Source organism: Acanthopagrus latus, chromosome 15, assembly GCF_904848185.1.
Source record: "Acanthopagrus latus isolate v.2019 chromosome 15, fAcaLat1.1, whole genome shotgun sequence".
Taxonomy (NCBI): Eukaryota; Metazoa; Chordata; class Actinopteri; order Spariformes; family Sparidae; genus Acanthopagrus; species Acanthopagrus latus.
In genome coordinates this window covers 20972720-20998485 of record NC_051053.1, presented here as the reverse complement: position 1 = coordinate 20998485, position 25766 = coordinate 20972720, and the positions used below count along the sequence as shown (strand labels likewise).

General features: G+C 44.1%; 1 protein-coding gene across 25 annotated transcripts in view; it reads left to right on the top strand.

Annotated features, from left to right (window-relative positions):
- Positions 1–1045: 1045 nt before the first annotated feature.
- Positions 1046–25766, top strand: part of LOC119033143 (ankyrin-3-like) — a 137617-nt gene continuing 112896 nt past the window's right edge. For 5 of the 25 annotated variants that reach the window (XM_037122808.1, XM_037122804.1, XM_037122793.1 and 2 more), the window contains exon 1: positions 1054–2119. In XM_037122808.1, the coding sequence (XP_036978703.1) occupies positions 2051–2119 (69 nt within the window). In that variant the 5' untranslated portion in view covers positions 1054–2050. Of the gene's footprint in view, positions 2120–25766 lie in introns of all 25 variants that reach the window. The other 20 variants (XM_037122805.1, XM_037122802.1, XM_037122806.1 and 17 more) reach the window with 10 other exon arrangements.

The window sequence follows — 25766 nt, the reverse complement described above, 5'->3', positions numbered from 1 at the left end:
GACTTCATGTGGGAAAAATAGAGGAAAACTTCTGGTACAGCCACAGGGATGGGATCGCTCTCCTCAGATGGAAATGTTGCATGTACAGAAAATCATAAAATCAAAGTAGAAAATTATGATCTGCAGATTGTATAACAAAAGTGAGGAGTATGAATCCAGGAGGATGTTGCGCAGTTTCAGGTATGACTGATTCATGACCGACTGGGTCACATAAAGCCATGGTTTCCTCTCAGGAGGCCAAGAGCCACAGTTTGGAAATCACTTTCTTAGGAATTTGATTGCTCGTCTTGCAAACAGAGCAAATTGTTGTCAAGTTCTATTTGTCCCAGCCTGCGGATGAACGTGATGCGGACGCTTGCTCTAGCTAGCAGAGGGTGGGTGTTGGGTGTGTGATTTTTCCTAGAAATGTCTGGAGATGCTGGTCTTAATCCCTCTGTTGGGAAGCCAGGGCCTTATTGACATCACACAGCATGGTGGTGATGGAGGGAGGGAGAGGTGGTTAACCGCAATATACCCCCCAGAATAAAGAACCTGTTGTTTGGAGGGCAATCACAACAAACCCTTCCTCTCTGTGCCTCTGCCTGCTTCTCATCTGTTTTTTCATTTGTTCTTTCATCCTCTCCATGCCTCCTCGGTTTGTCTGTTTCACTGATATCACATTGTTTTTTTTTTCCACCCTCCCCATCTCCCACTGTCATTTTCTCTCCCCTGTCTGTCTCTCACCCCACCCCTCCTTCTGATCTCTCCCTCTGTGTCACCCAGGGCTTTTTGTTCCCATTCCCCCCCCCCCCCTCCCTGATTCACTTGCTCTCCTGCTGCCCCATTAGCTGGATGTTTCATTGGTGGAGTGCCGTGGCTTGTTGGAGCTGTGAAGGCGTGGTCTTTCCATCTCTTCAAAGTCTCACGCAGGCATTTTAATGATTATTGGTTGGATTTTACCAACCTACTTCCTCTTCCTACACCTGTGTGTCTCTATTACACACACACACACACACACACACACACACCTCAACACGATGAACCCTGTCAGTCAGTCGGTGGCGGGTGCAGTTCTGTTCTGTTCCAGTTTCCAGTAAGCTGATCCTGCTGGCAGAGGCTCGTGGGGAGACTTCCTTTTCTGGAAGGACCTGATGCATCGTGTTAATGATCCTCCCTCTCTCTCTCTCTCTCTGTCTCTCTGTCTCTCTACTGGCCTGTCAGAGGAGTGAAGAGTCTCATTTCATATCACAACGTCTGTGCAGGGAGCAACAGCAGAAATCACCCAGCCGGCAGAGTGAGGAGACCGTGTGGATCACGCCCCCCTTCTTCTGCTTCAGCCTTTGCACTCTGTCTCTCTTTTACCAGTAACACCATTTCACACTTTTCTCATCCTCTGTCTGTCTCACCAGCCAGTTTTTTTTTCTGCCTTTTCTCACTCTCGTTCTGCTTCTCTTCCTCTTCCTCCTCTCTCCCATTTTTTGTTCTTTTGTCTTTGTCTCTTTCTCTTTGAGCGTCTCCAGCCTCAGGTAGGCAGCACCACATCCAGCCAGGAATACACTTCTTTTTTTTTTCTTCCTTCCTCCCTTCATCTTCCACATCCTCCTCCTCTTCATCTTTCTCCTCCTCCTCTATCTCCCCACTCTCCTCCTGCCTCCACGCCCTGCCTCTGAGTGCGCCGGAGAGAGTCGCCAATTGCGCACGGCAAAGGCAGCAAGTGGGAGTGGACCTTGGGCGAGCGCGCGTGTCTGTGTGTGAGCGCGAGTGTGTGTTTGTGAACGTGGAGAGGAAGAGGAGTGGAAGAAGAGGAGGAGGAGGAGGAGGTGGAGGAGGAGGAGGGAGAGAGAGAGAGAGAGCATCAGCACAGTCCTCCCAGTCTCTCCTCTCTTCACGCGCACTCCCACTCTGCATGGAACAATCCTTCCTTCACTGCCTCAGAATGGACATTTCTGTGGCAACGTTTCGCCAGTGAAGACAGCAGCCACTGCCGCTCCACTCCACAAGCTCCTACATGCTGGATTAAAACAAAAAAAAAAAGTGAGGAGAGGAGTGGAACAGGGGGAGATCTCTGAACATGAGTGAGGAAGCTAAGGAGAAAGCAGGCGGCGGGAAAGCAGCCCATCGCAAGAAGAAAGGCAAAAAGGTAAGAGAGAGGAAGAGCTTTCTTTGTCTTGGTTTGTCTCCCTGTGCTCAGTTGTTGCTCGAGGTGTGTGTACGGGAGAAGTGAAAGGTCCTTTGGATGAGCTGAGATTAATGAGTGAGGTTGATGAACCCACTGGAAAGTGACTGAAGGCTGTGTTTAATCACGTTTGAATTGCTTTTTAATTGATTTCTTTTGGTCGGCTCATTTGCTCTGACCAAATCTGGATGCATGAGGACATTTCGGAGAGTAGGTTTGTATTATATAACAGCGGGTTCATTGACAGTGCATGCTGTGCACCTGGTTTGTTTTCTCTGTCAAGTGTTTCCACATTTTTCCGTCTTCCAGAAGCCCGCATGTGGCTCTGATGAGAGGGAGAAATGTTTGTTTAGCCTCACCTGAAATGCTACCAGAAGCCCACTGAAATGCCGCCTGTCACTCACCAGTTGTTATGATCACCACGCAGCGACTGGTCGGTCTGGTTGTTTTGCTCCGGGTGATTGGCTGGGCGAGCGGTGGTATGTAAAGTGGAAAGACAGAGAGAGAGAGAGAGTGTATAATGGGAGGCATGGGGATGTCCTCAGGGGTTGGGGTGGGTGGGGGCAGGAGAATGCACACACCGCACAGGCATCTGTTGTACTGTCAAACTCCTCCACAGCTGTGTGTGAGTGTGTGTGTGTGTGTGTGTGTGTGTGAGACATGCACCCCATGTAACGTATGCATAGCTGTCCTGTTGTTTTCCTCAGGAGTTATATTGGCATTTAATTAAAGGTGTTTCTGCGGAGCCACGGAAACATGTTTTGACTCATGATGAGGAATGTGGGTTTTGCGTGTGTGTGATTTTAAGCTTGTGGTCCACAGTTAAACACCTCGAGCATTTTCTGTTTGTGGCATGAGCATTATTAAAAGCGCCTCCCATGCTGTTGTGTCAGCCTGTGATGAATGTGTTTTGGTGCTCAAAGCCACTGATCGTGCACTAACAGTGTCACAAAATGCACACGGTCACACACACACACACACGCACACAAGGAGTATTTTCCATATCATTTGGTCTCACAGGGGGCTGATGGTGGCCCTGGAGATCAGGGGACTGTAGGACAGGGGAAGACGAAAACAAAGCAAAACCGCACAGGTACAGCAGCCACTATAAATTTCACAAGGCTGACTGAATCTGTTATTGAGAAAGTGAAATGTATTCTTTAAATTATTTATAGTTATGTTGACGTGCCACCCTCAGTGGTAAAGCTGTCAGTCTGGAGACAAGATGTTCAAACGACTGAGTACGATAATGAAACACTGACATTGTTTGAAATCATTTAGTGGTGTGGGGGCTGTTGAAAACCAATACATGTGAGCAAACTTCATTTACCTCAAGAATAAACAGAACAGTATGAAAATAAAAAGGGAAAAATATTAAGATAATGTTTGTGAAAATATATGTTCAGGGAATATGTTTCGTGATGGCGACCTCTTTGACCTGACAGAACCAAATAGTTATTTGGGTTATTTGGGAGAGTGTCAGTACACAACTCAGCAAAATATATAACAAAGGACTCATTACACCTTTAATTATGTGCATGCAACGCGAACAGTTGATTTATTAGCTCTCTTATATCGCCAAGAATTTCACGTTCGCAGCTCATGCACATTAAGAGTCAACATGAAAATATGTTAATTCCACTACAGGAGAAACTTGATGTTCTCATAAATCCTGCTGTTAAGAATCTGTGCATATATTAGTATCTGCGATGGCAATCAGCCAAAATGAGTTGGAAAATATCAGCATAAGGGATATCGGCAAAAATCCAGTATTGTGTATCCATGACAGATTTATAAGGAGGACGTTTACAGTAACGTTTACGTATTCTACAAGTTCAAATATATACAATATAACTGCAGGTATTAAGATCAGTATCAGCCTCAGAAATCCTGTCGGACTATTTGTCGGACTCTTCTTCGTTACACAGAGACAATGAAGTTTGAATAATGTATTGAGGCAGAACGTTTAATATCAGAGGAGTCGGTTCTTCTTCTCCACATCGACTCACATTTCCCCACGGATTAAGATGAAGGAGGGTTGGGTAAAATTCACCAATAGGATTATCACTGAGGCCCAAAGTTCTCCGACGATGCGTTTCCCCCGACAAGCCTCGGCCTGTTATCTCTCCCACCCCAGCTCCAGACTGCAGCCGTGAAACTGAAACCGGGGCGGCGAAAATGATGCATATTAATGCTTTTTACATGTGGATGCTGTTTGTTTGTTGGTCGTGTGTGCGTGCTCATCAAACGTGTGCATTTTTCTCCGTGCGCATGTCCGCGCCAGATGACTATGCCAGATGTGTTAATGATTGTAGCCATGGCAACCAGTTTTCTGTTCTGAGCGAAAGATGTCGAGGGGTGAGAGCAGGCAGGGGAGAGAGACAGAGACAGAGAGAGAGAAAGTGAAGAGGGGGTGGACTGGTGAACTTGGTGGCCAGAACAGAAATATATTTTTCATGAGGCAGCTGGTGTGACAGTGTGTGTGTGTGTGTGTGTGTGTGAGGATGGGGAGGGGGTCTCAAGGATACAATCAAACATCTTTTGACTCAAGGTCCCAGACTTCTCCCGATTAAGACGGGAGTCGTAAATCAACACCAAACACAATATTGTGTTTCCCTTTTTGTGTAATGTTGCTTATCAGTGTGTGTGTGTGTGTGTGTGTGTGTGTGTGTGTGTGTGTGTGTCATCGTGAGCGTTTCGAGTTTGTGTAGCACTTTGATGTTTTGCCAAATGCTCTATGATCCCGCAGCGGCTTAATGATAAGAATTTGATGTAGTGATAGAGATAATGAGGTTTACATAACACGCAGACACACAAACACGCACACACACACTCGCTGTTTTAACAGGAATTCGGCTGCATTCAGCCGGAGCACACAGGAGCTACGGCTGGGTCAAGTGTGTGTGTGTGTGTGTGTGTGTGTGTGTGTGTGTGTGTGTGTGTGTGTGTGTGTGTGTGTGTGTGTGTGTGTGTGTGTGTGTGTGTGTGTGTGTGGAGTACATGCTTGTCACTGGACGTCTGGCTTCGCTGGGCTCTTGGTGCTGACGGGTTTTTGGTGTCGTTAGTTTAGCTGCTTAAATTGGACATAGAACAGTTTTTTTGCACAAAAGGAGACAGCAATAAGGGAGAAAATGTGTCTGCAAGATAAAAAGACCACAGGGGACTTGCACGGATGTATCACACTTCCAGACTCCTAATAACTAAAAACTAAGCTCAACTAAATTCAGCTGAGCGACTAAAGGAAGTGTTTATATTATCAGGACAGTGAAGATACATTTTATTTACCCAGATCTAGAGACTTACGTAACCGCCACGTACAGTTATGTAAACTATATCATATGTTTATATACAATAGCCTATACCCAACGAGGAGTCAAGGATTAATAGAGGATCTGTGCGCTTCTGATTTCAATTCATATTCAGACTTGGAGGGTGGACAAAAAGTTTTTTTTTTTTCCAAATAAATATCCTCAGCAAACCAAACACATTGTTATATAAGCGGTGCTTACATAGCTCGAGAAACACCATCATTTCACCAGGTTTATATCCTCCCAAAATAAACGGCCCTTAACTGCAAGATGTGCTGTATGTTTACACTTCCAAAGGTTGTGTAAGGATTGTGTGTGAGGGACGATGGTATTTTTTTCTGTCAGAAAGACCTAAGCAGAGCTGTTATTGTCAAACACGCTGATGGATGGGGACAGTTGAGAATTGTGGAATCATTGAAACACCTAAATTCCGCCACAAACAGGATCATATTTCTCCAGAGTCGGTGTATCCTGCTGCCACTCGTCGTAGTAGATCTCACAGTCATAAAACCACTAAAGCAGGATAAGATCTTGTTTACTTGTTGCTGTATTTTTGCTTTCAGAAACAGAAATGAACAAATAGAAAATAAAAAAGGATGGATGACTTTGGCTCATTTTCCCCATGCTTCCACTTTTCACCGGACTGTGTACATCTTTCTTTTGTGTTGCCTCTGTTGTCTCGTTCCTAATGAGACAGCCAGGCAGCAAGGCTCCGGCAGCTCTGTTCTTTGTCTTGCTTGGAAAAACCCTGCCAGAGACAGAGAGCCCCGCGTCTGGAGGACTGGCGAAATAAGCCGTTCTGTGACAGTGCTTTCAAAGAGAAATGGCACATTACATCCCCAAGATAACAGCAGGGCACTGGTGAATGTGCTGATGGAAGATGTGAAGTGTATGTGTGCATTGGTTGTGTGAGGGGAGGCTGCGAGAGAGAGAGAGAGAGCAAAGGAAGTGCTGCTTTTGTTTTTCAGATTAGGCTAATGGACCTGGCACAGATCAAGTCCTCAAGAGGGGAAGGTTGTGCTTTAAGGGCTGATTGGGGAGAGAGTATGTGGAAAAATGTGTGTGTATATACAGGAAATACAGCATGCTGCAGCAGTTAATTGATTAGCTGAACCACAAAAAAATAATCAGCAATATTTTGATAGTTGACTTATCATGTAAGTCATCATCATCACTGAAGATTCCCTCGCTCTAGTTACATTTAGCAGATGCCTTTGTCCAAAGCGACTTACAGTAATTCATACATTCATACACTGATGGCGATGGCTGCCATGCAAGGTGCTGACCAGTGCATCAGGAGCAGTTTGGGGTTCAGTATCTTGCCCAAGGACACTTCAACATGCAGACCGGGGGAATCAAATCAGCAACCTTCGGATAACATGCTGGCTCAACCCCTGAGCCACAGTCACTTCACCAGTGTGAAGAGTTTCTATTATTTTCTGTTATGCCTCAATGAAACTAGACCCCAGACCACAGAGCTTGCGTTATTTCATAAATGATTAGTTCATGAATTAAGAATGTATTCTGCAGATTGATCAATAATTAAAATACTCATTAGTAGTAGCACTACTGCTAAATGAAGAACCAATGTGTTCTGCAAAATGCGTGCCACATCTTTTTTTTCAAACGTGTGTTATGATATTGCAAGACTGAAACGTGATTAAATGTCAAAATGAAACATTAAAAAAAGCTTTTCAAATGTCAAACCTGCTTAATAATGAATGCAGGATTATATATATGTATATATTTTTGGGGCCTTTTAAGCATTATTCAGAGAACAGTTCAAGTGACAACAGGAATCAGGGTGTGAGGGGGGGAGTGACACGCAGCAAAGGGCCTCAGGCTGGGACTCGAACCTCGGGCCGCTGCAGAGAGGACAAAGCCTCTGTACATGGGACGCCCGCTCTACCAACTGAGCTAAACGGCGCCCCGAATGCAGGATTATATTTAACTCTACAGAACTTGTTCTCGGTGGATGCCAAGTTTTGTCTGCAAACTTTTGCAGCAGCAGCACACACACACATAAAACGGCAGAAAAATCCATCGAACCTAAGTATTGATATTGGTATCGGGCCAGAAAAATCCTCTAACCTGTGATTCCCCAACACCTGACATTCCTTGTTTCTGCCGCACATCCTGGGCCCAGCACAGAAATGTGATCACTTATATAAAGCCGCACACGCACACATGCACATGTGCTCTATCAGAATGTGGAGGTGTAAGTAAGTGCACATGTGTGCTCCCTCAGTAGCTCTATAAATGTATGCATGCATGTGTGTAGGTGGGTGTATTCCTGCCAGTTTCTGCGTGGATGTGTGTTTGGGGAGGTAGGCGTCGCAGAGCCAGGGCACAGCTGCATGCCCTGGGGAGAGGGCAGAGGGGTCAGCCTGTCAGAGCTCCATCACTCCCAGATTAACTATCCATGTTCTTCTTTCTCCGCTGAGGGATGGAGGGAGAGAGGGATGAGGTGAAGAAGAAGACAGAGACCCAGGGGAGAGAGGGATGTAGATGGGAGAGAAGGAGGTGAAATAGAGAGGGGTGAAGTAGTGAGGTGTGATCTGGGGAGTGACGGAGGAGTACAGGGAAGGGGAAGGGAAGAAGAAGGTGTGAAGGAGGAGTGTTTCTCTCTCTCCGTCACTCAGTAGCTCTCCCTTGATCTCTGAATTGCTGTAGGGGGAGATTAAAGGGGCCACGAGCTTCAGAAGCCCCGCTCCTCACACACTTGTGTGGTGTTGCAATTTCTTTAATCTTCCACAACTGTGGATCTGATGTTCACACCCACCACCAGGTGTGTGGATGTGAGAAAGTAACCAGGGTCTTCTCCCTCTCACTTTCATTTTCATTGTTCATACAATAATTGGCTTTTTGTCCGTTGTGATAAATACACGAATTTGAACAGGAACTATCTGATGATGTGTGCCATTATATCCGTATATTTAGATTTATTCTTGTTCTGCCCCTCTCTTTGTCAGCTTTGCACTACACCCTCTAGTGTGGCCTTTTGTAACAGCTGTAATTATTTTTGAACACACTTTTTCAAGCCCTTATGAGCCCTGCAGGACTGTCAGCTCACTTCCTGACTGGCTCAATGCTGACTGACCAATTATTTGACTGATTTGCTGATGGCTCGCTGGTTTAATCACAAGTCAGCTTTCTGGACGCAAACCTGAGGCAGCTGTTGCTGTCAGACAGAGACGTGCATTTATTCGCTCGAGGAGGCTTTAGTATGAATACACATATACAGTTCTGTCAAACAGAAGCACACTAGCACACAGGGACCAGAGATAGAAATAGACTGGCCTTGGCCAATTAACAAGGCTGTTGAACCAGACCTAATCAACAAAAAAGGCCTAACAAGTGCTTGTCGCTCTTCACTCTATCCATCCATGCCTCCTCCTCCATCAACAAAAGCCAGCAATTTGAGGAAATGCCTCAGTGAGTTTTTTTATTTTCTGTCGGCGAGAGTGAATCGATAGCAGTGAGAGCTCAGTGCAATTTAAAACGAGTTTCTCTCCCTGTAAGAAAAAGCTAGAGCCAGTGTTGGACTCTTATCAGGAGGCGGGTGTCTAATAAACACATGTGATTAAAAAAGAGGCCAGCCTGAATGTTAAACTTCAGGAGTGCAGAGTGATATTCCGTGCATGGGCTTTTTTAATCAATATACAGCAGGGTCATGTGAATGAAATTGCTGAATCACGAACAAATTTGAATGCAGAAAGGCCAAACGTCTTCAACCTGCGCTGCTTGGTGGCCCAGTCTGTCGCTTTGAGACGTCTACAATGTAATAATGCGTGCCTTCATATCCACTCTACTGGTATTTTCTCTGCTGGCAGTCACTGCTGCCTGATTCCCGCAGCCTCTTCCGTTTCCCACAGCTCCGTCCGGAAGGCTCTTTACATCTCGCTCCGTTGTGCTCTTTCCATTCCTCTTCTCCTCTTTTCCTCTTGTCTTCAAAAGGACTCCACAGTGCGAGTCAGTAACGGAAGAAAAAGGCAGGGAGTCAAATAGAGAGTTCCACTGTCGGATTTAGAAACCCCTTTTTTATTATTTATTTTTTTTATCGAGTTCGGGATCCTCCTTAAGCCTCTCCTGGTTCGGCGTCGCCATGGCAACTGTTAAATGCAACAGAGCTCGGGATAACAAAAGCTTTTGTTCTGTGCCGAAAGCAATAAGAGTGGTTTATGCTCACCGTGTTGTCTGGCGACCTTGTTGTGACCGCAGCGCTGTCTCACCTTATTTCTCAATTGTTTAACATCAGTGCTTTTACTACGGCTCGTGTGCGAATGCATGAAAGCGGCCAAAATCAACATAAGCAGAAGGCTTAAAAATCGCCGGTTTATTTATAGCACTTACTTTAATGAACTGAGTCACAAATGCTCCGGCTGTTAATTGTTCTTCACGAAAAATTAGCACCACAGATGCAGGGAACATAACATCCATGTCTAAGAGCTGACAAAAGATCACACTATTCCCACACTTTGTCTCCTCTCCTCACGTGATGCAGATTCCTCTTCATCGTGTTTGATGTGCAGGCTGATTGTATTTATTTACAATAAAATGCTCACAGCAAACGGTGGTGGGTGGAAACAGTCTAGATGTCAGTATCAGATTTCAGAGCAGTGGCCCCATGAGGACCTGAATGGTGCCAGTGAAAGAAAACCCAATGTTTTTTTCTTGAATTCAAAGAGCTAAATTCATCAACATGAAGTAAAGAAAAGGGTTATTCTTCCACTTATTGTGCCATTGGTTCACAGGTGTTGTTTATTTGAGTCGGATGATGTATTGTGAGATCAGGAATTCATCCACAGTGGAGCCAAGCCAGATGGCTCACCCCTGCTTCCTCCATGGGATAAAGGGTTGAAGCTTGTTAGTGAAGAAAAAAAAGGTAAATGAAATGAAAGATGAACTGTGTAATCCCCGGCAGAGGAGATAGGTGCAGTCTCGCTTAAAAAAAAAGGTCACATGTTAAGACCCCTCTGCTGGCTCCCAGCCTTAAGACGCACTTAACAGCAGGATCCTGGCTTCCTCTGAAACCCAGGTAGTCTGGAGATAGCTGCCGACTGAGGCAATGTTTTGAAATGTAGAGCAAGTTGCCAATTAAGCGCTATTCATGCCAAACTGTTACCGGAAAACTAGGTGAGGGGGACATCCTGGAGACACGATCTGCCAAGCAATATACTTTTGAGTGCAATTCTTTAATGCTTTTCATGACCATAGTTTTCATACCAATACAGGCTCCTAGAAATGATCTTTACTTTGTGCAAATATATCTATTCTTATTGATGGATATGTATTTGCTGCCTAGATTATCTTCATTAGGAAAGTTTTACCAGGGAGCAAAGTCCCTCGTTTTTGTGCTGCATTGAAGTCGTAGTTGTAGATGGTTGTGATGTTTGTTGAATGTTGAAAGCGCGGCTCTTCAGATGCAAGATCTGACGTCCAGGGTTTGGTCAGGTTTAGGAAAAAAAACATCATGATTTTTATTTCCTGTTTATAAAGTACACGCCTCTCTTGATTCAAGTCACTTGTCACCATTACTTTCACTAAGAGCTGCAAGTTGAACTCGATCATCTTGGTAAGGAGTGACATTAGCTGCATGTTGAAGGTCCGACTCATGACTATTTATTACTACTTTACAACATGAGACATGAGTTCAACTACAATCCTGTAAAGTTTCATGACTGCATCAAAATGAATGCGGACCAGAGGTGTACAGTGGGGCGCCAACTGCACCCCATTCTTACTACCCCCTATTGCCAACACTGTTGTTTGGACCCTATACCATCTTTAAATTCACCTTAACACAATCAGTCGAACACTATCCCCTACTCACCATGACATAATGCCTTCTCGATCCCCTTTCCTTAACTTCAACCCTCACAATTAAATGCCTAACTCCGACCTAAACCTAAATGCAACCATAACTGTAAAACAGAGTCGTTCACCAGGTTATTTCATAATGTTTAAAACAAACTTTGCATGAATAGTGGCCTGTCCATAAGCCGTCAGCTTCAGGTGTTCCACAATGTTACACTTCCCTTATTCATGCTTTTATGGCTTTTCCCAGGCTCTCTGGTGGCCTTCCACAGGGGCAACCCTGCCAGTGGGGCTCTTGAAACAGCACCATGAAGAAGAGCGGGGGTGGAGGGAGGTATACCACCTGGGAGGACCATGTTAAATGCTCCCCTTTTTAGATTTCAGTTCAGGGATGACGGCACTGTAATGTGAGCCCTAAGGCAACATCACCTGGGCCAGATGGTTGAGTAGCATCAGGGAAGAGGATTGGAAGGAGTGAGTAGGTAAGTGGGAGGCGAGACAGAGGATGATGATGATGGATGAGAGACAGGGGAAGACTGGGAGAATCATGTCTTTAAAAGAAAGTGAAGCGTAGAGAATCACGACAGGTGAAACCACAGGGGATCGTGAGATGTTAAGCAAAGAGAGAGAGAGAGTGGGAGGAGAGCAGTTGTAGGAGAAGTGGATGAGTATAACAATGCATGCAGGTGAATGCTCACATGAACACCCTTAGATAAATCTCCGCAGGCATGCAGGAGATCCACATTCCCAGGAGCTTCGGTCGGAGCGATGGAACCAGCGCAGTGTTCTCGCAGTGCAACGTAACTCTGGAAATCATCTCAGTGCTGCTGTAGTCAAACTGTGACATTTGTCAGGTTTCAGTGGAGGAACAAAAGTGTTCACCTCATCACTTCCTCTCCCCCTTACTCTCGCAGCCACAGAGTGGAGGAGCCAGACAGATGGGATTAGCTTGATATTGATATCGATAACTCAATTTCTGTTACAGACAGACCGATGTGGATTTCATACGATGGTATTCCTTTCTCCTCAGGGATGGAGCAAAAGTTGCATGTCTGCTTGCTGTTTCTCTTGTCCTCCATTTGCCCTGAGACATTTTTGAACTGGTCCTAAGACTGTTTCTTTGTCGTACCCTGCTACAAGCAAACTTGAATTATTCATGATAAGACAATCGAAGTCTTTATTACCATGTTGAAAAACCTCACTGCACCTCTCACCACATCCTCTCCTCTCTGTACCATCCGTTCCCCACATCATTGACTTTAATGAGTAGCCGGCAGTGGTTGGATGCGTCATTTTCCGAAACACCTGCTTCACACAGCAACACACATCCCAATATGTTGCTCCTCCATTTATGATCTCTGCTGTACAAACAGCAGTGATGTAATGGCCCATTAAATGAAAAAGCTCTAGGAACAGCTTTCACCGTCCTTTTTCAGGTTCCTGATGATATGCAAGTATCTTTTCCCCCAAGCCATCGCTTATTTTGTGTCTCCATTAGGCTGAAAAGTGTTTTCATTGGCATGTTTTTGTTGTGTTTGTCAGACAACAGCATGGGCGTCAGATAGTGATTTGATTGAAGGCGATAAATGCTTCCTGCTAACCGGCAAACAGAAATTCCTGAGCAGCTGCGATGAAAACCTTGACAGAAAGTTGGCTTCAGGTCGAGGCTACTGCGACGTGGGAGTGCTCAACAATGTCTGCGAAGGTTGACAATCATATCAAGATTTTTGTAAAGCTCTGTGTTCTCTGCCTACACTACATGACACAGGCATTTTCTGTTGTCACTCTAGAGAATGATTTGTATAAGCTCCATTTTCTGACACTGAAAAGCTCAGGGTTTGATGCTTGATGGAAAAGGGAGTGGAAATTGTAGAGTTGGTCATTGATCATGGTCCCAGTGCTGAGTGCCAGCTAGCCAGTTTTACCTTCACTGTTCTTGAACTGTGTTTACTGGGCTTGCAATAAGCTCAAGCATGAAAGTAACATTGCCTGAGGCTTAGATGGGGCATGTGGGAGCTGTTCAGGGATTTTTTTCATGATATATATGTTATTTGTTTCCATTTGATTTTGCCTGTGTGTTGTGTGTGCACATGTGTGTATGGTGTGGAATGCCCCAGTGATCTTGCAGAGGCTGTGTGTGTGTGTGTGTGTGTGTGTGTGTGTGTGTGGGGGGGGGGGGGGGTTGGTCACAGGGTTTCTCCTGCCCTGTGGTCAGTGACGGTACACACCCAATGTGACAACCTCCAGCTGTGAGGGTGTGAGTCCGCTAATGAGATACCCTCTGGACTGTTGTGTGTGTGTGTGTGTGTTTGTTAATGGAACAACCTGGACATCTTTCGAGAGGTGATACAGACAGCTGTCATCAGCTGCAGATACATACTGAGACACTAGTTTCATTAAAATGAGCCTTGCTTGTTATTGCAATGGAATAGCATAAAGCAAATTGATGACTAAAGCTAGAAGGCGAACTCAGTGCAGTTTAGTGCATGTTGCACTGACGGCTGAGTATCAAACTTTGATACTTTTACAGCTTTGACCGTAGTTTCAAAAAATATCTCATCATTCGGCACCAAAATTCAGTACCTAAGAAGTTTATCTCATCAGTAAGCCAGTAAACATTCAGCATTCCTGTTAATAGTGCTGGTGATTGGCTATCTTGAGTCACGCAGGAAAGACACTAGGTCCGGCCCAGAGGCGGGGCCCACCACACTTTTGTTAAAATGTTTTTCATGAAATTGTTATCGAACAGAGTTATTGACAGCACTCTCATGTCTGGCTGTCTAAATATGAAGGCTGTCCAAAGGCTGCCTTTCAGCTACAGAGACTCCAGGAATTTATTGGCCAGTTTCAATGAGGTCCTGAGGCAAGACTCTTTCCCACTGTTTCCATGCTTTATGGTAAGCTAAGTTATCAAGCTTCTGGTCACAGCTTCATAACCTGTTTTTTTAAATCCAACACTCTTTTGTTATCATGCAGTTAAAATAATCTCTAAACATTCAGTCTATGCAGGGGGAGTGAGAATGAATTGCTCCTGGCTCTGGGTGATTTGATGTGATTAATATGAGTAGGTAGAGAATGAAGGGAGGGAGGGAGGGGGCACGTGGGCAGTATGGTGGTAGGATACAGTGGAGAGGATGTGAGCATGATGTGATGTTGTCTAGGAGGCAGCTGGGAAAAGAGGGAGCGGAGGGAGGAGAGAGGAAGCATGAGTCTTCACCCACTTGTGTCATGAATAAATCACCGCTGAGAATTCCTTGCCGTCTAGCCCAGCATGGACCAGTATTGCTTTCATAGTTATAGCTCATCCCAGATGGCCTAGTTTACCCACAGAGAATAAGCCGGGCCATAATTTACCAGCTGGGAACTCTTTATGATTGCTTCATCCATCATCAATTACCCAACACAACTGAAGGCACACATTCAAGTTGTACAGGGTAGTATAGTAAGTAAGTAATAGTAAGTGCCTTAACAAGAGGAAAACAGTGTCAGGAGTAAAATAGATGAATCTGAACATTATAAAGGGACGAATTATGGTACGTGTACCTGAATTCTCCAACACTGAACTGAAATCCTGTCTAAAAAATCACTGCCCTCGTAAATACAGTCGCAGAGGAGGGTGTTACATAAAAGCGAGTGGGAAGACAAGATCAGCGCCAAAAAATAAAATAAAAACATGGAGTCAAAAATGACTAAATGATGTGGTCCTGTCAGCTCTGTACGGTACTGCACACCCATGTAGACAGTAATGGAGTTGTAGGGGAACAAAGAGAAACCCATTTCCTCCCTCAGTGTGTCATTAAACAATGGAGACATCCTCCTCGCCGGCCAGGACAGAGAGGGATTGAGGGGTTCTGGAAAGACCTATGTTTCACTATGGCTGTGATTGATAATGTCATTCGTCATGGCTGCTTGTGTGTGTGTGCTGTGTGTGTGTTTTCTTATTACAGAGGCATGCAAACGACACAGAAACAATGGCAGAGACGGGATAGACAATAGCACAATTGAGAGCTAAAGATAAAATATCGTTTTTTTTCTTTTTCTGCAAAACAAAGCATCTGTCACCAGTAATTATCACCATACAGGACTTTAGCCTCAAACCCCTCGAGTCCTATGTAACATATGATTGTCTATTGATCGGTGACCACAGCTCAACAAGCACCAGGAGATGTATTCATCTTTCTGCTGTAAAGGAAACATGAGCAGAGTTTGTAAAGCCAAAGACTTATTTCTTCTGTTCTAGTGGAGTTTGTCCAGATATGCTTCTTAAAGAGATTTTGATTTTCACATAATTTGCTATTAAGCAAGACTTCAAAAATATTAAATGATATGAAATAATCAGTTTATTCCACATCCATGAAAATAAATGCAATTTCAATGTAATTCAGTGTTGCAACACCTACTCAGAAGGAGGTCGTGGACGAAGTGTTTCGTGATTTTTGTTTGTAATTGCAAATTGTTGTTTGCAGACAGTGTTGAATGTCCCGATTCTCCAGTATAAATTACAAATGTGTTATTTAGGCTGATAAATACTGGTTTTATTTAGTGGGATTTCCTGCGGCGTTGTCAGCCAGATAGCAGGCTTGAGCGTGGGCGCTCAGATTTGGAGCAAGATCACCTTTTGTTTGCAAGTAAAGCAACATTAGCGCTGACTCCAAAATAAAAAATGACTTGGAGAATTGTCACTTTTTGAGCATGATGATAAGAGAGGACTCAGTTATTTGACAGCAGAAACACGGATGGGTTTACATTTCACTTTACATTGTGGTCCAAACATTTACAAACCATCAACGCATCATTTGACCTTCCTCAAAACTGATACACTACATTGTGACACAGATTGCAACCGATCCATCTCACTGAGTGTGGCATGCAGTGATCTTATAACACCTATTGTCCGTCGGTGCCTTCACTCAACGGCGCTCCATCACGAGATTGACATGAAGTTTAATGCGAACCTCCCGAGTAACTGACTACTGAGGCGTCTCCAGGGTTCCCCTTATGCCCTACTTCAGTCGTCCAGATGGCAAAAAATGTTTAAAAATGTATTACTTACCCAAAGAAGCATGTCCAGAAAGACATTTCAAAGCTGCATATTATAATTATCCACATATCATCTATCCAGTGATCTCAGAGAAGTGCCGCCCTCCAAATTACTATACGCCACAGGGCTGCACTGCTGGAATTTAACTTAATCAGGAATGTCATTCTCAATCTGGTTTTAAATTCAATCACGTCAACACAGACATAGTTCTCTGATTATCCTCATTGTAAAGACGGCCCTGCACCCAGGCCTCTGTGTGTCTTAAATATGCCAATATATTTCAGAGAAAATAGTATTTCCCAGCTGAAACTGGCAACTAATGTCTGCTTTACCAGCACAGTCACAGTCTGAATCGGATAAAGAGAGCATTAGTATTGACCCTACATGGGCCTGTGACTGGGTAATGTGCTGAGAGCTGAAGAGATGTGGCTGACAGTGTGGTAGACGGAGGCAAATTAAGTTAACGTGCCTCCTGCTCTGTTTTTGAAATCAGCGCCTGACTTGGTTTATAATGTTTAACTGTTCGGGTCTGATTAATCACGGAAAACCACAAGAAAAAAGTACCAGGGGCATCTGAGGCCAGGGCCGAGAGTTACCCTCTTTGGTGGCTCGTCTTGGATGAAACATCCATCCAACTTTGTAGTTAGATTAGCCTACTGCAGAGTGTTTCATATGAAAATCAGAGGGGATTTTCTCCAGTGTCACCGGGGATGAGATTGGAAAGGAGGACTGATCTACGCTCTACAGTGGAGCTTTACCTTATTATTCCATCTATAATACCAGCTAATTGGAGCTGTCAGACTGCTGATAATCTGTGTTACATTGCGCCATTCAAAAAAGGCACCGCACAACCTCAACGTTTCTAAGAGAGGATGATTAGAGAGCGAGTGTGTGTGAGTGCCAGAGGCAAGAAAGAATAAAAATGCAGCTCGTGAGTGAGAAAGGCCAAACCCAACAGCGGTTCTGTCTGACAGAAAATGTAATGAAATAGATTGGAAATTCGAGAAGTCTTTGAACATTTCAAAAAAAGGCTTCGACTTTTCTGCAGGAAGAAGAAAAACAAGCGTTATGATGACAGCCAGTGGCTCCGAGGCCCAAACAGTGGCATATTCATGTGATGTTGTTGATGTCTTTAAGTAGAAAAGATTGTTTGAACAACAAAAGTCGCGCGTGATCAGTAACTTCATGACACCGCACCAACTTCCTGCTGTCAATTTATCCATCTACCCGTCTGTCCGTCCGTCTTCATCTGCCTCTCAAACAAAACCCTCCACCTCCAGGCGTTCACACTCTCCAGCTCAGTGCAATAAAACATTATCCGCTATATGACCTCCTTTTCCTCCTCACGCTCGCCGCCTCCCACAGCACCGCTCTCTCTTTCTCTTTCTCTCTCGCTGCCTTCTTCTTTCGTTTTTCCTCCTTCTTCTGCGGCCTCCCTCACTGTCAGCCTGCTCATTTTCTCGCAGCTGCCTCAGAGTGACGGCGAGGAACTGTGAAAACCTGAAGGAGGGCAAGAATCTTTGACTAAGAAGCCCAGTAACGCACACGCACAGACACACACTGTCTCGACATCAAAGCTCCCGTCATTCTCTGCCTACTGACAAACCAGATCACTGGGCAGCGAGGACGGAGAGAGGGTGGTAGGAGACGAGGTGAGGGAGAAGGAAGGTCGGAGACAGAATGTAAAGCAGACAGAGCGCTGCTGTCGTCGAAACGCTCTTATCTTTGTGTGTCTGGGCGTCACGATGTGTGTTTGTGCTGCACAAAGCTTTACTGGATATTCGTATTGTACCGAGTCCGATGTCTATTTCCTGTCTTGGCACAGCCAGCAGCCACTCAGACCAGCATGTGGCATCTGGAATCTACCGGCAAGCGCTCTCTAACAAGGCCCCCAGAGTGTGTGTGATTGAGTTCGTACGTGTTCCTTCCTGTAGGCATATGACGGGGAAAATGTCCGTCCATCTCTTTGGTTCTGAGAGTCACAGCACAGGATACAGGTCAGCTGAAGAGGATGGTGTTTCCTGCAGTTGGCGAGGAAAGACCTCTCTCGCTCGTTCTCCTTTATCCCTCTCTGTTGCTCTCTCTCTCTCTCCGTCTGTGCCCCTGTCTCAGTGGCTCACCTCGTCTGTCTGGGTCAGCCACTGATACTTTATCATCGCTTGCCTGCCAAAAATGTTCATCAGGGTTCTGCAGGAGCACCGGCATGAAACACAGATTTAAGATGGACAATTAACTGTATGTTGGCCTGTCACGATAACTTATTAATTACAATAGCAACTGTAAGATCCCCAACAATGAACTTTCTATTCCTAGAGGGGCTCTATGTAACAATTTGTACCAGTTTTCATGTAGTAAACACTGTTATATTGGCCAGATGTGAGAGGATTGTCAGGTAACATGAACAATTAGACCCTCCTCGTCTCTCTCTGTTGCCTTTAAGCTTGTGGAGTATAAGTTGTTTAATGCTGCCGGACTGTGGATTTCTTTGCTAAGGACTCGGGTCAGATTTTCTGCCACAGTCCAAAGGATATGACTTCTCAAGTGCCTCGTCTCAGTGCCTCTCTCTGCTTCGCTAATGGAGAGCAACAGTAGCTAAAGTTTGGAAATGGAGTCCATTAACACAAACTTATAACTGGCTTCCAGCACAACACACAAGTTCAGACACTGGATCTGGAATGTTAAAAAATGCTAAAATATCCTAAATGTATTGCAATAAAAATAAAACCACTCAACCAAAACAATAAATGATATGTGAGCAAACACTCAGCTGCCGCACCATTTAATAGCTTGTCGTTCTGGCATCATGTAAGCTTAAATGTTGGCGTCATTCTTATGTAAGCAAACATGCATGTAAACACAAAAGGTCAGCAAAAAATGATGAAGGTCATATACTGTACATACATCGTTCAAATAAATTAAGTACGATGCTCCCAGCTGTTTGTGCGTCAAGATTTAATATAGAAATATCCCATCAGTATGGCCAGCTGTCTGCTAAAAATAGATTTGAACCTGCACATTTGAATCTAACGCTTTGTCATTTCAGCCAGGGTTCAGTGTCGGTTGTTGCGGAGCTGCCACTGTTTGCATGTGCTTGACAGCAAAAGCCATTTCCCACTTTTGTGACTGCAAAGTTTAACAAACACTGTCTTAGTGTGTTTATAACAGTTTACAGATGCTCTTCGTGGAAGCATAACAGTTTTTTTTTTATGGGAACTACAACAGTTATAATAAGCACACAGTCATCCCCAGACTGTATCTGTATCCTTGTTTTGGAACTGAAGGAAAATTGAAATAAAAATCACATTTATTTTCTCAGCTGAGGCCAGAATGTGCTCAAAACAGACAATAATAATGAACCATCCTTTTTAAGGGGAATCTGTGTAGGCTTAAAATGGATTAAAAAAATGACTGGCAGCACAGCCCGAAAGTAGTTAAATATGCCAGACGCAGTTGTGTCTGACATATTTTTTTATCCGGCTGTAGGCTTGGAAAGACGGCAGGCATCAGGTGTGCGCCGAGAACGTCATATTCTGAATTTGTAGCGTACAAACAACACTTTGATTCCAGGGGGGTTGATAACATCTGGACCAGAGTCTGTGATATGCCAGACGCATGTTTTTCTCTCCCCTCTTGTAATGGTCTATTCGCGGCTCTTGTGAGCCTGAACGTTCCTGTCCTTGTTTCCATGGAGACCAAAAGAGGTGTGGAGAATCATGAAGCCCTTCTGTGGTCACCGGCTTTGTCATGCGTGCTGCCAGCCGCCGCCGCTGCCGCTGCCACTGCCGCTGCCACTGCCACTGCCACTTACCTTTAATAGCCCTTCATAGCCGGACACTTTGCAAAGGCACAATTTCTTGACATTGCTAATTTGAAAGAACAGGTTGATTGTACTAATTCTCAGCCACATCCAGTGCTTTAACGCGTATTGTGCCTTAACGCATGCAAATGAACGCTGTCACAATTTGTCACCTTTGAGACGACTTCAGATGTGTTGCTTTGAGACGTGAAGTCAGCTCAGTAATTAGTCCAATACAAATGATTCCAGGAGAAATTCCCACCAGCAGGAGCAGCTTAAATGCTCCCGCTGTACGCTCGACCCTCATTTTGATCTGAAATATGACAGTAATTCTCCCTTTCCATCCCTCCTGTTGTTCTCTTACACAATGACACTGACCCAGTCTATTGTCTGTGGGGTTGTGTCCTCCTTTTCAGCACTGAGAGGCTCATTTGTTGATCTCCTAACTAGATTATCGCTTGTCTGATTAACTGCCTGTAACCCCTGCTGCCACTTGTAGCCGACCTGGGTGGGGCAGAGCTTAATGCACGCTGTAACCGTCCCGTCTGCACTCGGTTCATGGCCTGCGATTCACTTTCCCTTTCTCGCACCTGACGCCCTCGTGGACAATGCCAGAAACAGTCAGGATTAACTGAAGATGCAAAGAGTTAAAGGGGTGAGTTTTAAAGCGCAGTCACGTGTATGTTTTTAAGATGGCCATGATTTTCTACGTGAAGACCTATTTACGACAGAACATCCCACAGAACTGCTAACACCGGGCTAACAGGGCGGAGGTTGTGCTAATTAAAATAGACTGGTAACCTATTTATCTGCAGGTTGGATAAGCCAGCGTGGGAAGTAAAGGTGAGGTCAAGTTAGGCAGGATTCAAGATCTGGATCTTTCATCACCTTGATAACTACTGAGGGGAAACACTCTTGCAGTACCTGGTCCAGTTTATTTTTTAAAGAGAGCTTTTAATGAGTAAAATTGCATTATCAAAGTAGTACTTTGTTTCACTTTCATTTCAGTCACCCAGTACTGGAAATGATTTATTTTTTTTTTTTTTCAGTTTTAAGGAGTGTCCATTTTCTACTACTGTATACTTCCACACTACACTTCCACTAGTACATTTATTTGATATCATATAATAATCTGCCAGGACCGATAATCAGTCTGGCCCTGATCCTAATCAAGATTGTAGATTTTGTCTTTGTTTTTGTGAGGCACATATACAAAAGGGGTCCTCCAGAATGCAAAACACTTAATTTCCTGCGTTTTTCCAGTTTCCAGTCTCCCACAGCAACTTATAGTGGAAATGTCTTTATTCATGCAAATGAAAACAATTCATTCTACAGTCTACATTCATGTTTTTATTTGGGGAATATTTTGGAAAATGCCCTTGATGTAAGTATTTAGGGAGACCAGTCGACTCCATCCCCCAAAAATCTACACCTATCATGCCAACAAAGTGGCTTCACAGAAGGAAATGCTTGACATGTTGATCTATCAGTCTGTCCACCACTGTGGTCCAGATACCATGAAATGTTGTGATAGAATACAAATAAATGTTCCTCTAAATATGACACGTTATTACCTTGGAGATCATCTTGCCCTGTCATCAGTCATTAGTGTCACGGTACTGAACTTTCTCATCTTGATACCTTGAAAAATATCAATATTCAATAACATTTTTCAGACCAGATGAATAAATTGGACTCAACTATAAATACAATTATAGATTTTTTGTTTTAAAGATAAGTAACAAGCTGTGTTCGCTGTATGTTAAGCACATTGGAATCTAAATCTGCTGACAATATTCAAAGTCTTTTCCTCTCAACTGAAACTCTTCAGGCCTGATAGCTCTGAGGGGGATTAGCTTAGCTTTGAGAATTACACATGTTTGTTGGGCCAACAACAGGACAACACACTTATCAACAACAGTTCACTGAGCCATCTTAATTAATACTTGAAATGGGAGCTGTTACCAACCTCTCAGAATTCCTTATGTGGGGTTGGTGTGGCATTCCTTCAGGTGCTTTGCTAAGTGTGTTGTGTTAGCATGGGTCTTTAGCATCACTTGCATTTGGGAAAGCTTGTATCCTGCTGCTGTTTACATTGTCAATGAAAATGTGCACCATGTGTCAATGTTGGAGAGAAGATTTAGTATGAGAAGCGCAGCTGGTACGGGTGTATCAGTATTGCAGGAAAGGTGTATTGAACTGGTTTCAATATGGTGCTAATTGTCAATTATCAGCATCATAACATGCTCAGGTGTAACAGTGAACTCGATGAACATTCAAAGCACACAGAGTTACTGGCTTGAGGACTTTAAGGTGTGCTTCACCATCTTTCCTAGCGAGCATTTATAAGTGGTTAGTCTGATTGAATTCCAATTTTTGAAGCCAATTTCCCAATATTTTATTCCATGAACCTTTAACTCGTAGATTTATAGAGGATCATGGCCCAACGGACTTCCTCTGTCCCCTCTGACCCATCACCTTTTCATTCTGGCCCCTGGCTAAGTCGCCATGACAGGCTGAACTCTAAGCACGAGAAGGTGAGGACATTTTATGAAGGGGTTGAGGGAGTCGAGTGTGGGCTTTTGAGACAGAAAGATACACGCATGGCCGGGCAGATTTTGCCTCCATGTGCTGGAGTCGGGGTGACAGCCATCGTGTGGGGACTGCGAACAATGGGCTGAGGGAGACTTGTGTGTATGTCTGTGTACGTCGGCCTTCGCAGCAACATTCCCCACGCCATCCAATCACTCAGGTCGTCTGCTGGAGTGACATTTCAGGAAATTTCCACTGATGTGGGACTGGGGCCCCAGCTGTCAAGCCGGAGCAGCAGGGAGGGGCTGGGTGGGGTGAAATGAGTAGCAGAGAGAGAGAGAGAGAGGAGCGTTGGATGTTGCTTATCACACTTGGCAAGATCTTGCAGCTTTATGGCTTATGGGGGAGAACATTGATAAGTTCTCTCTCTTCCTTTCTTTCTCCGTCTCTGGGCCTTATTGCTTTCAGTGATAGAGTGAATGATAGCCTCTCTGTGATGTTGGCAGCATGAGACTTATCTCGCAGAATGACATTGGTTTTGTTTTCTCAGCTGCCTAAAAGGAGATAAATGGCATTTTCAGCTCCACATTTATGAAACTACGTCAGTGCATTGAATATAGATGGGCTTCTGGTCAGGAGAGTGTGTTTGTGTTTGAGTGGTTGGACCATCATTTCAATATATTTTGTTCATGGTTAAGTAATGCTTTCATAAGTGTGTCACTGATGGAAAAAATGACAGCAAATGCAGTATAAGAATAAACACTAGGGCTGTGAGTCACGATTATTTTCTATAAAATGTCAAAAAATGGTGAAAAAGGTTTACTGCAATTTCTGTGAGCCCAGTGATTTCTTCATATCGCTTCTTTTGTCCAGCCAACAGTATAAAACCCAAAGACTCTTCAAATACTGTTTTAAATGACAATGAAAAGCAGCAAATCCTTATATTTAGGAAGCTCTGGACAGAAATTTTTTGACATTTCAGCTTAACAAATTATGAAACAGTTGTGAAGAATAGCTGATATTTTATGCTTTTTCAGCTTATCAGCTTATCGTTGTTTAAACATTGAAAGGTGAATATTTAAGAATTGAGTAAAGACTAAAGAATAACCAGTAGCCAACTGTAGCTGTCAGTAGGTAGTTGGCTCAGTCACTCAGGCAGCTAGCAGTGTGGACTTGGGGCTCCAAGCAACAGGATAGATGGTTAGTAGGAGATGGGGCTAGCTGGTTAGCATGCTAACTTCAGAAGATATCTCTGCAACAATGCAGAGACGCCATAACATCAAAACAACAATTTCTTCACGATCTGTTCATTGTTGTTTTTATTACTGTTTTAAGCTAAAATTCTACATTTTGCACCTTTAATCATACTAAAAGATTTGATACAAATCTCTCTTTTTTACGTGAGTGGTAGAAGGCATGGCATGGAAATGTTGGGAAACAGTCTCCAGTCTTGTAGCGTGGTTTGTGAGAGGACTTGACATTTACATCACCTCTATCTTGCCCCCCGCTGCGCCCAGTATCCAAACGATCCAGTGAGGGTGTGGGCGTGTGTTCATGTGTGTGTGCGTGTTTGCGGGGTGTTCATAGCTAAGATGTGAGAAAGATGAGATTATTGGCACCGTGTGACCCAGACTGTACAGTATGTATGCCTGCATGTGTAGTTTGCCAGAGTTGGCTGCTCAGCGCTCAGTGTGCAAACACGATTAGCTGATTTACATCCAATTAAAACTTCAATAAAGTCTGCCTGCAACCTTTCCACGCTCTCTCATTTCCAGATACCATATCAGACGGCATTTTGACCTTTTGGCAGCACTAATATGAGAAATGGAATGAGCTAAGCGTAGTAGTGCTACATTTCCATTACTAAGAGTCGGCTGTCTGGATGGCTAGCACCTCTGGCCAACACTCGGCCCTTTCTTTCCAGTGAAAATGAAGCCTGCATGTGATCAAGAGTCCGAGCTGTTACTGTTACTAGGCCAGAGGTGACGACTGGAAAATTCAGGCTCCATTCCAGTTTGTTCTACTCCACTCTGTAGCCTTCATGTGTATATTTTGATGGGAAACGAGTCGATCTCTGGTCCTTTGTCTACGTTCAGCTTGGAAGCAGACTTGTTGAAAAACCTTTACACTTAAAAATCTGTCTGTTGGACAACCCCCAAAGTGTAAATTCTGCCTGTTTGGCATGATTAACAGAGCAGTGTAATTGATAGCATTGAGAAACTGATAGTAGTGAGTATTAATAGGTCACCTTGCTGCGAGGATACTGCTAAAAATAGTTTGAAAAAAAGTTGCATTGATCCAACAGTTGGTTATTCAGCTCTATTTTATTGAACATTGCTTTAACGTGCATGTATCTCATTAGGAAACTTGAAATTACCTGAGACTTAAAGATGACCTATTAGGATGACCTATTTCATAGAGGTTCTTGAGCTTGTAAAAGATCTTGAAAGTTATTAAAATGTCATCAGAGGCTTCAGCACCGTCCCTGAAATGCCTCATCAGTAGTCCCAACTCCCCATTTTTGTGCACGTAATTACTATTATTGTTAGCCGTGCTGGTTCAGGCCTGTGTGAGCTGACCAATCACAGCAGACCGAGTATTCAGAAGGGGGGCCTTGTTTAGATGGTTATGTGTATTGGCACAACGTTTAGAGGCAGCGATATACCTGCATCTATTCCCAAATACTTTTGAGTGATAGTGGTGTAATAGTTATTGTTCTCACTATGATAGAGTAAGGTTGATACTGTCAAGGCTCAAAAAATACAGACTGAAAATGCTCAGGTGGTAGCTGACCTTTCATCTGTGAAGAGACAGTGAGTGTAAACGTATTGGTCTCTTTGTGCCTCAGAGACTTTAGGGTTCTCTGTGTACAGCTGTACTTTTCAGGTAGTTGCTTTGTGTGTGTGTGTGTGTGTGTGTGTGTGTGTGTGTGTGTGTGTGTGTGTGTGTGTGTGTGTGTGTGTGTGTGTGTGTGTGTGTGTGTGTGTGTGTGTTGATACTTTGATATGGGGCTGGCGTACTGTGTGAGAGTGAGCGAGGCTCCCCAGGCGGAGTGCTTCTTGGCACAGCTCTATGATCCCATCATGACGGGGAAACTCGACACTGGGGAGGATATTC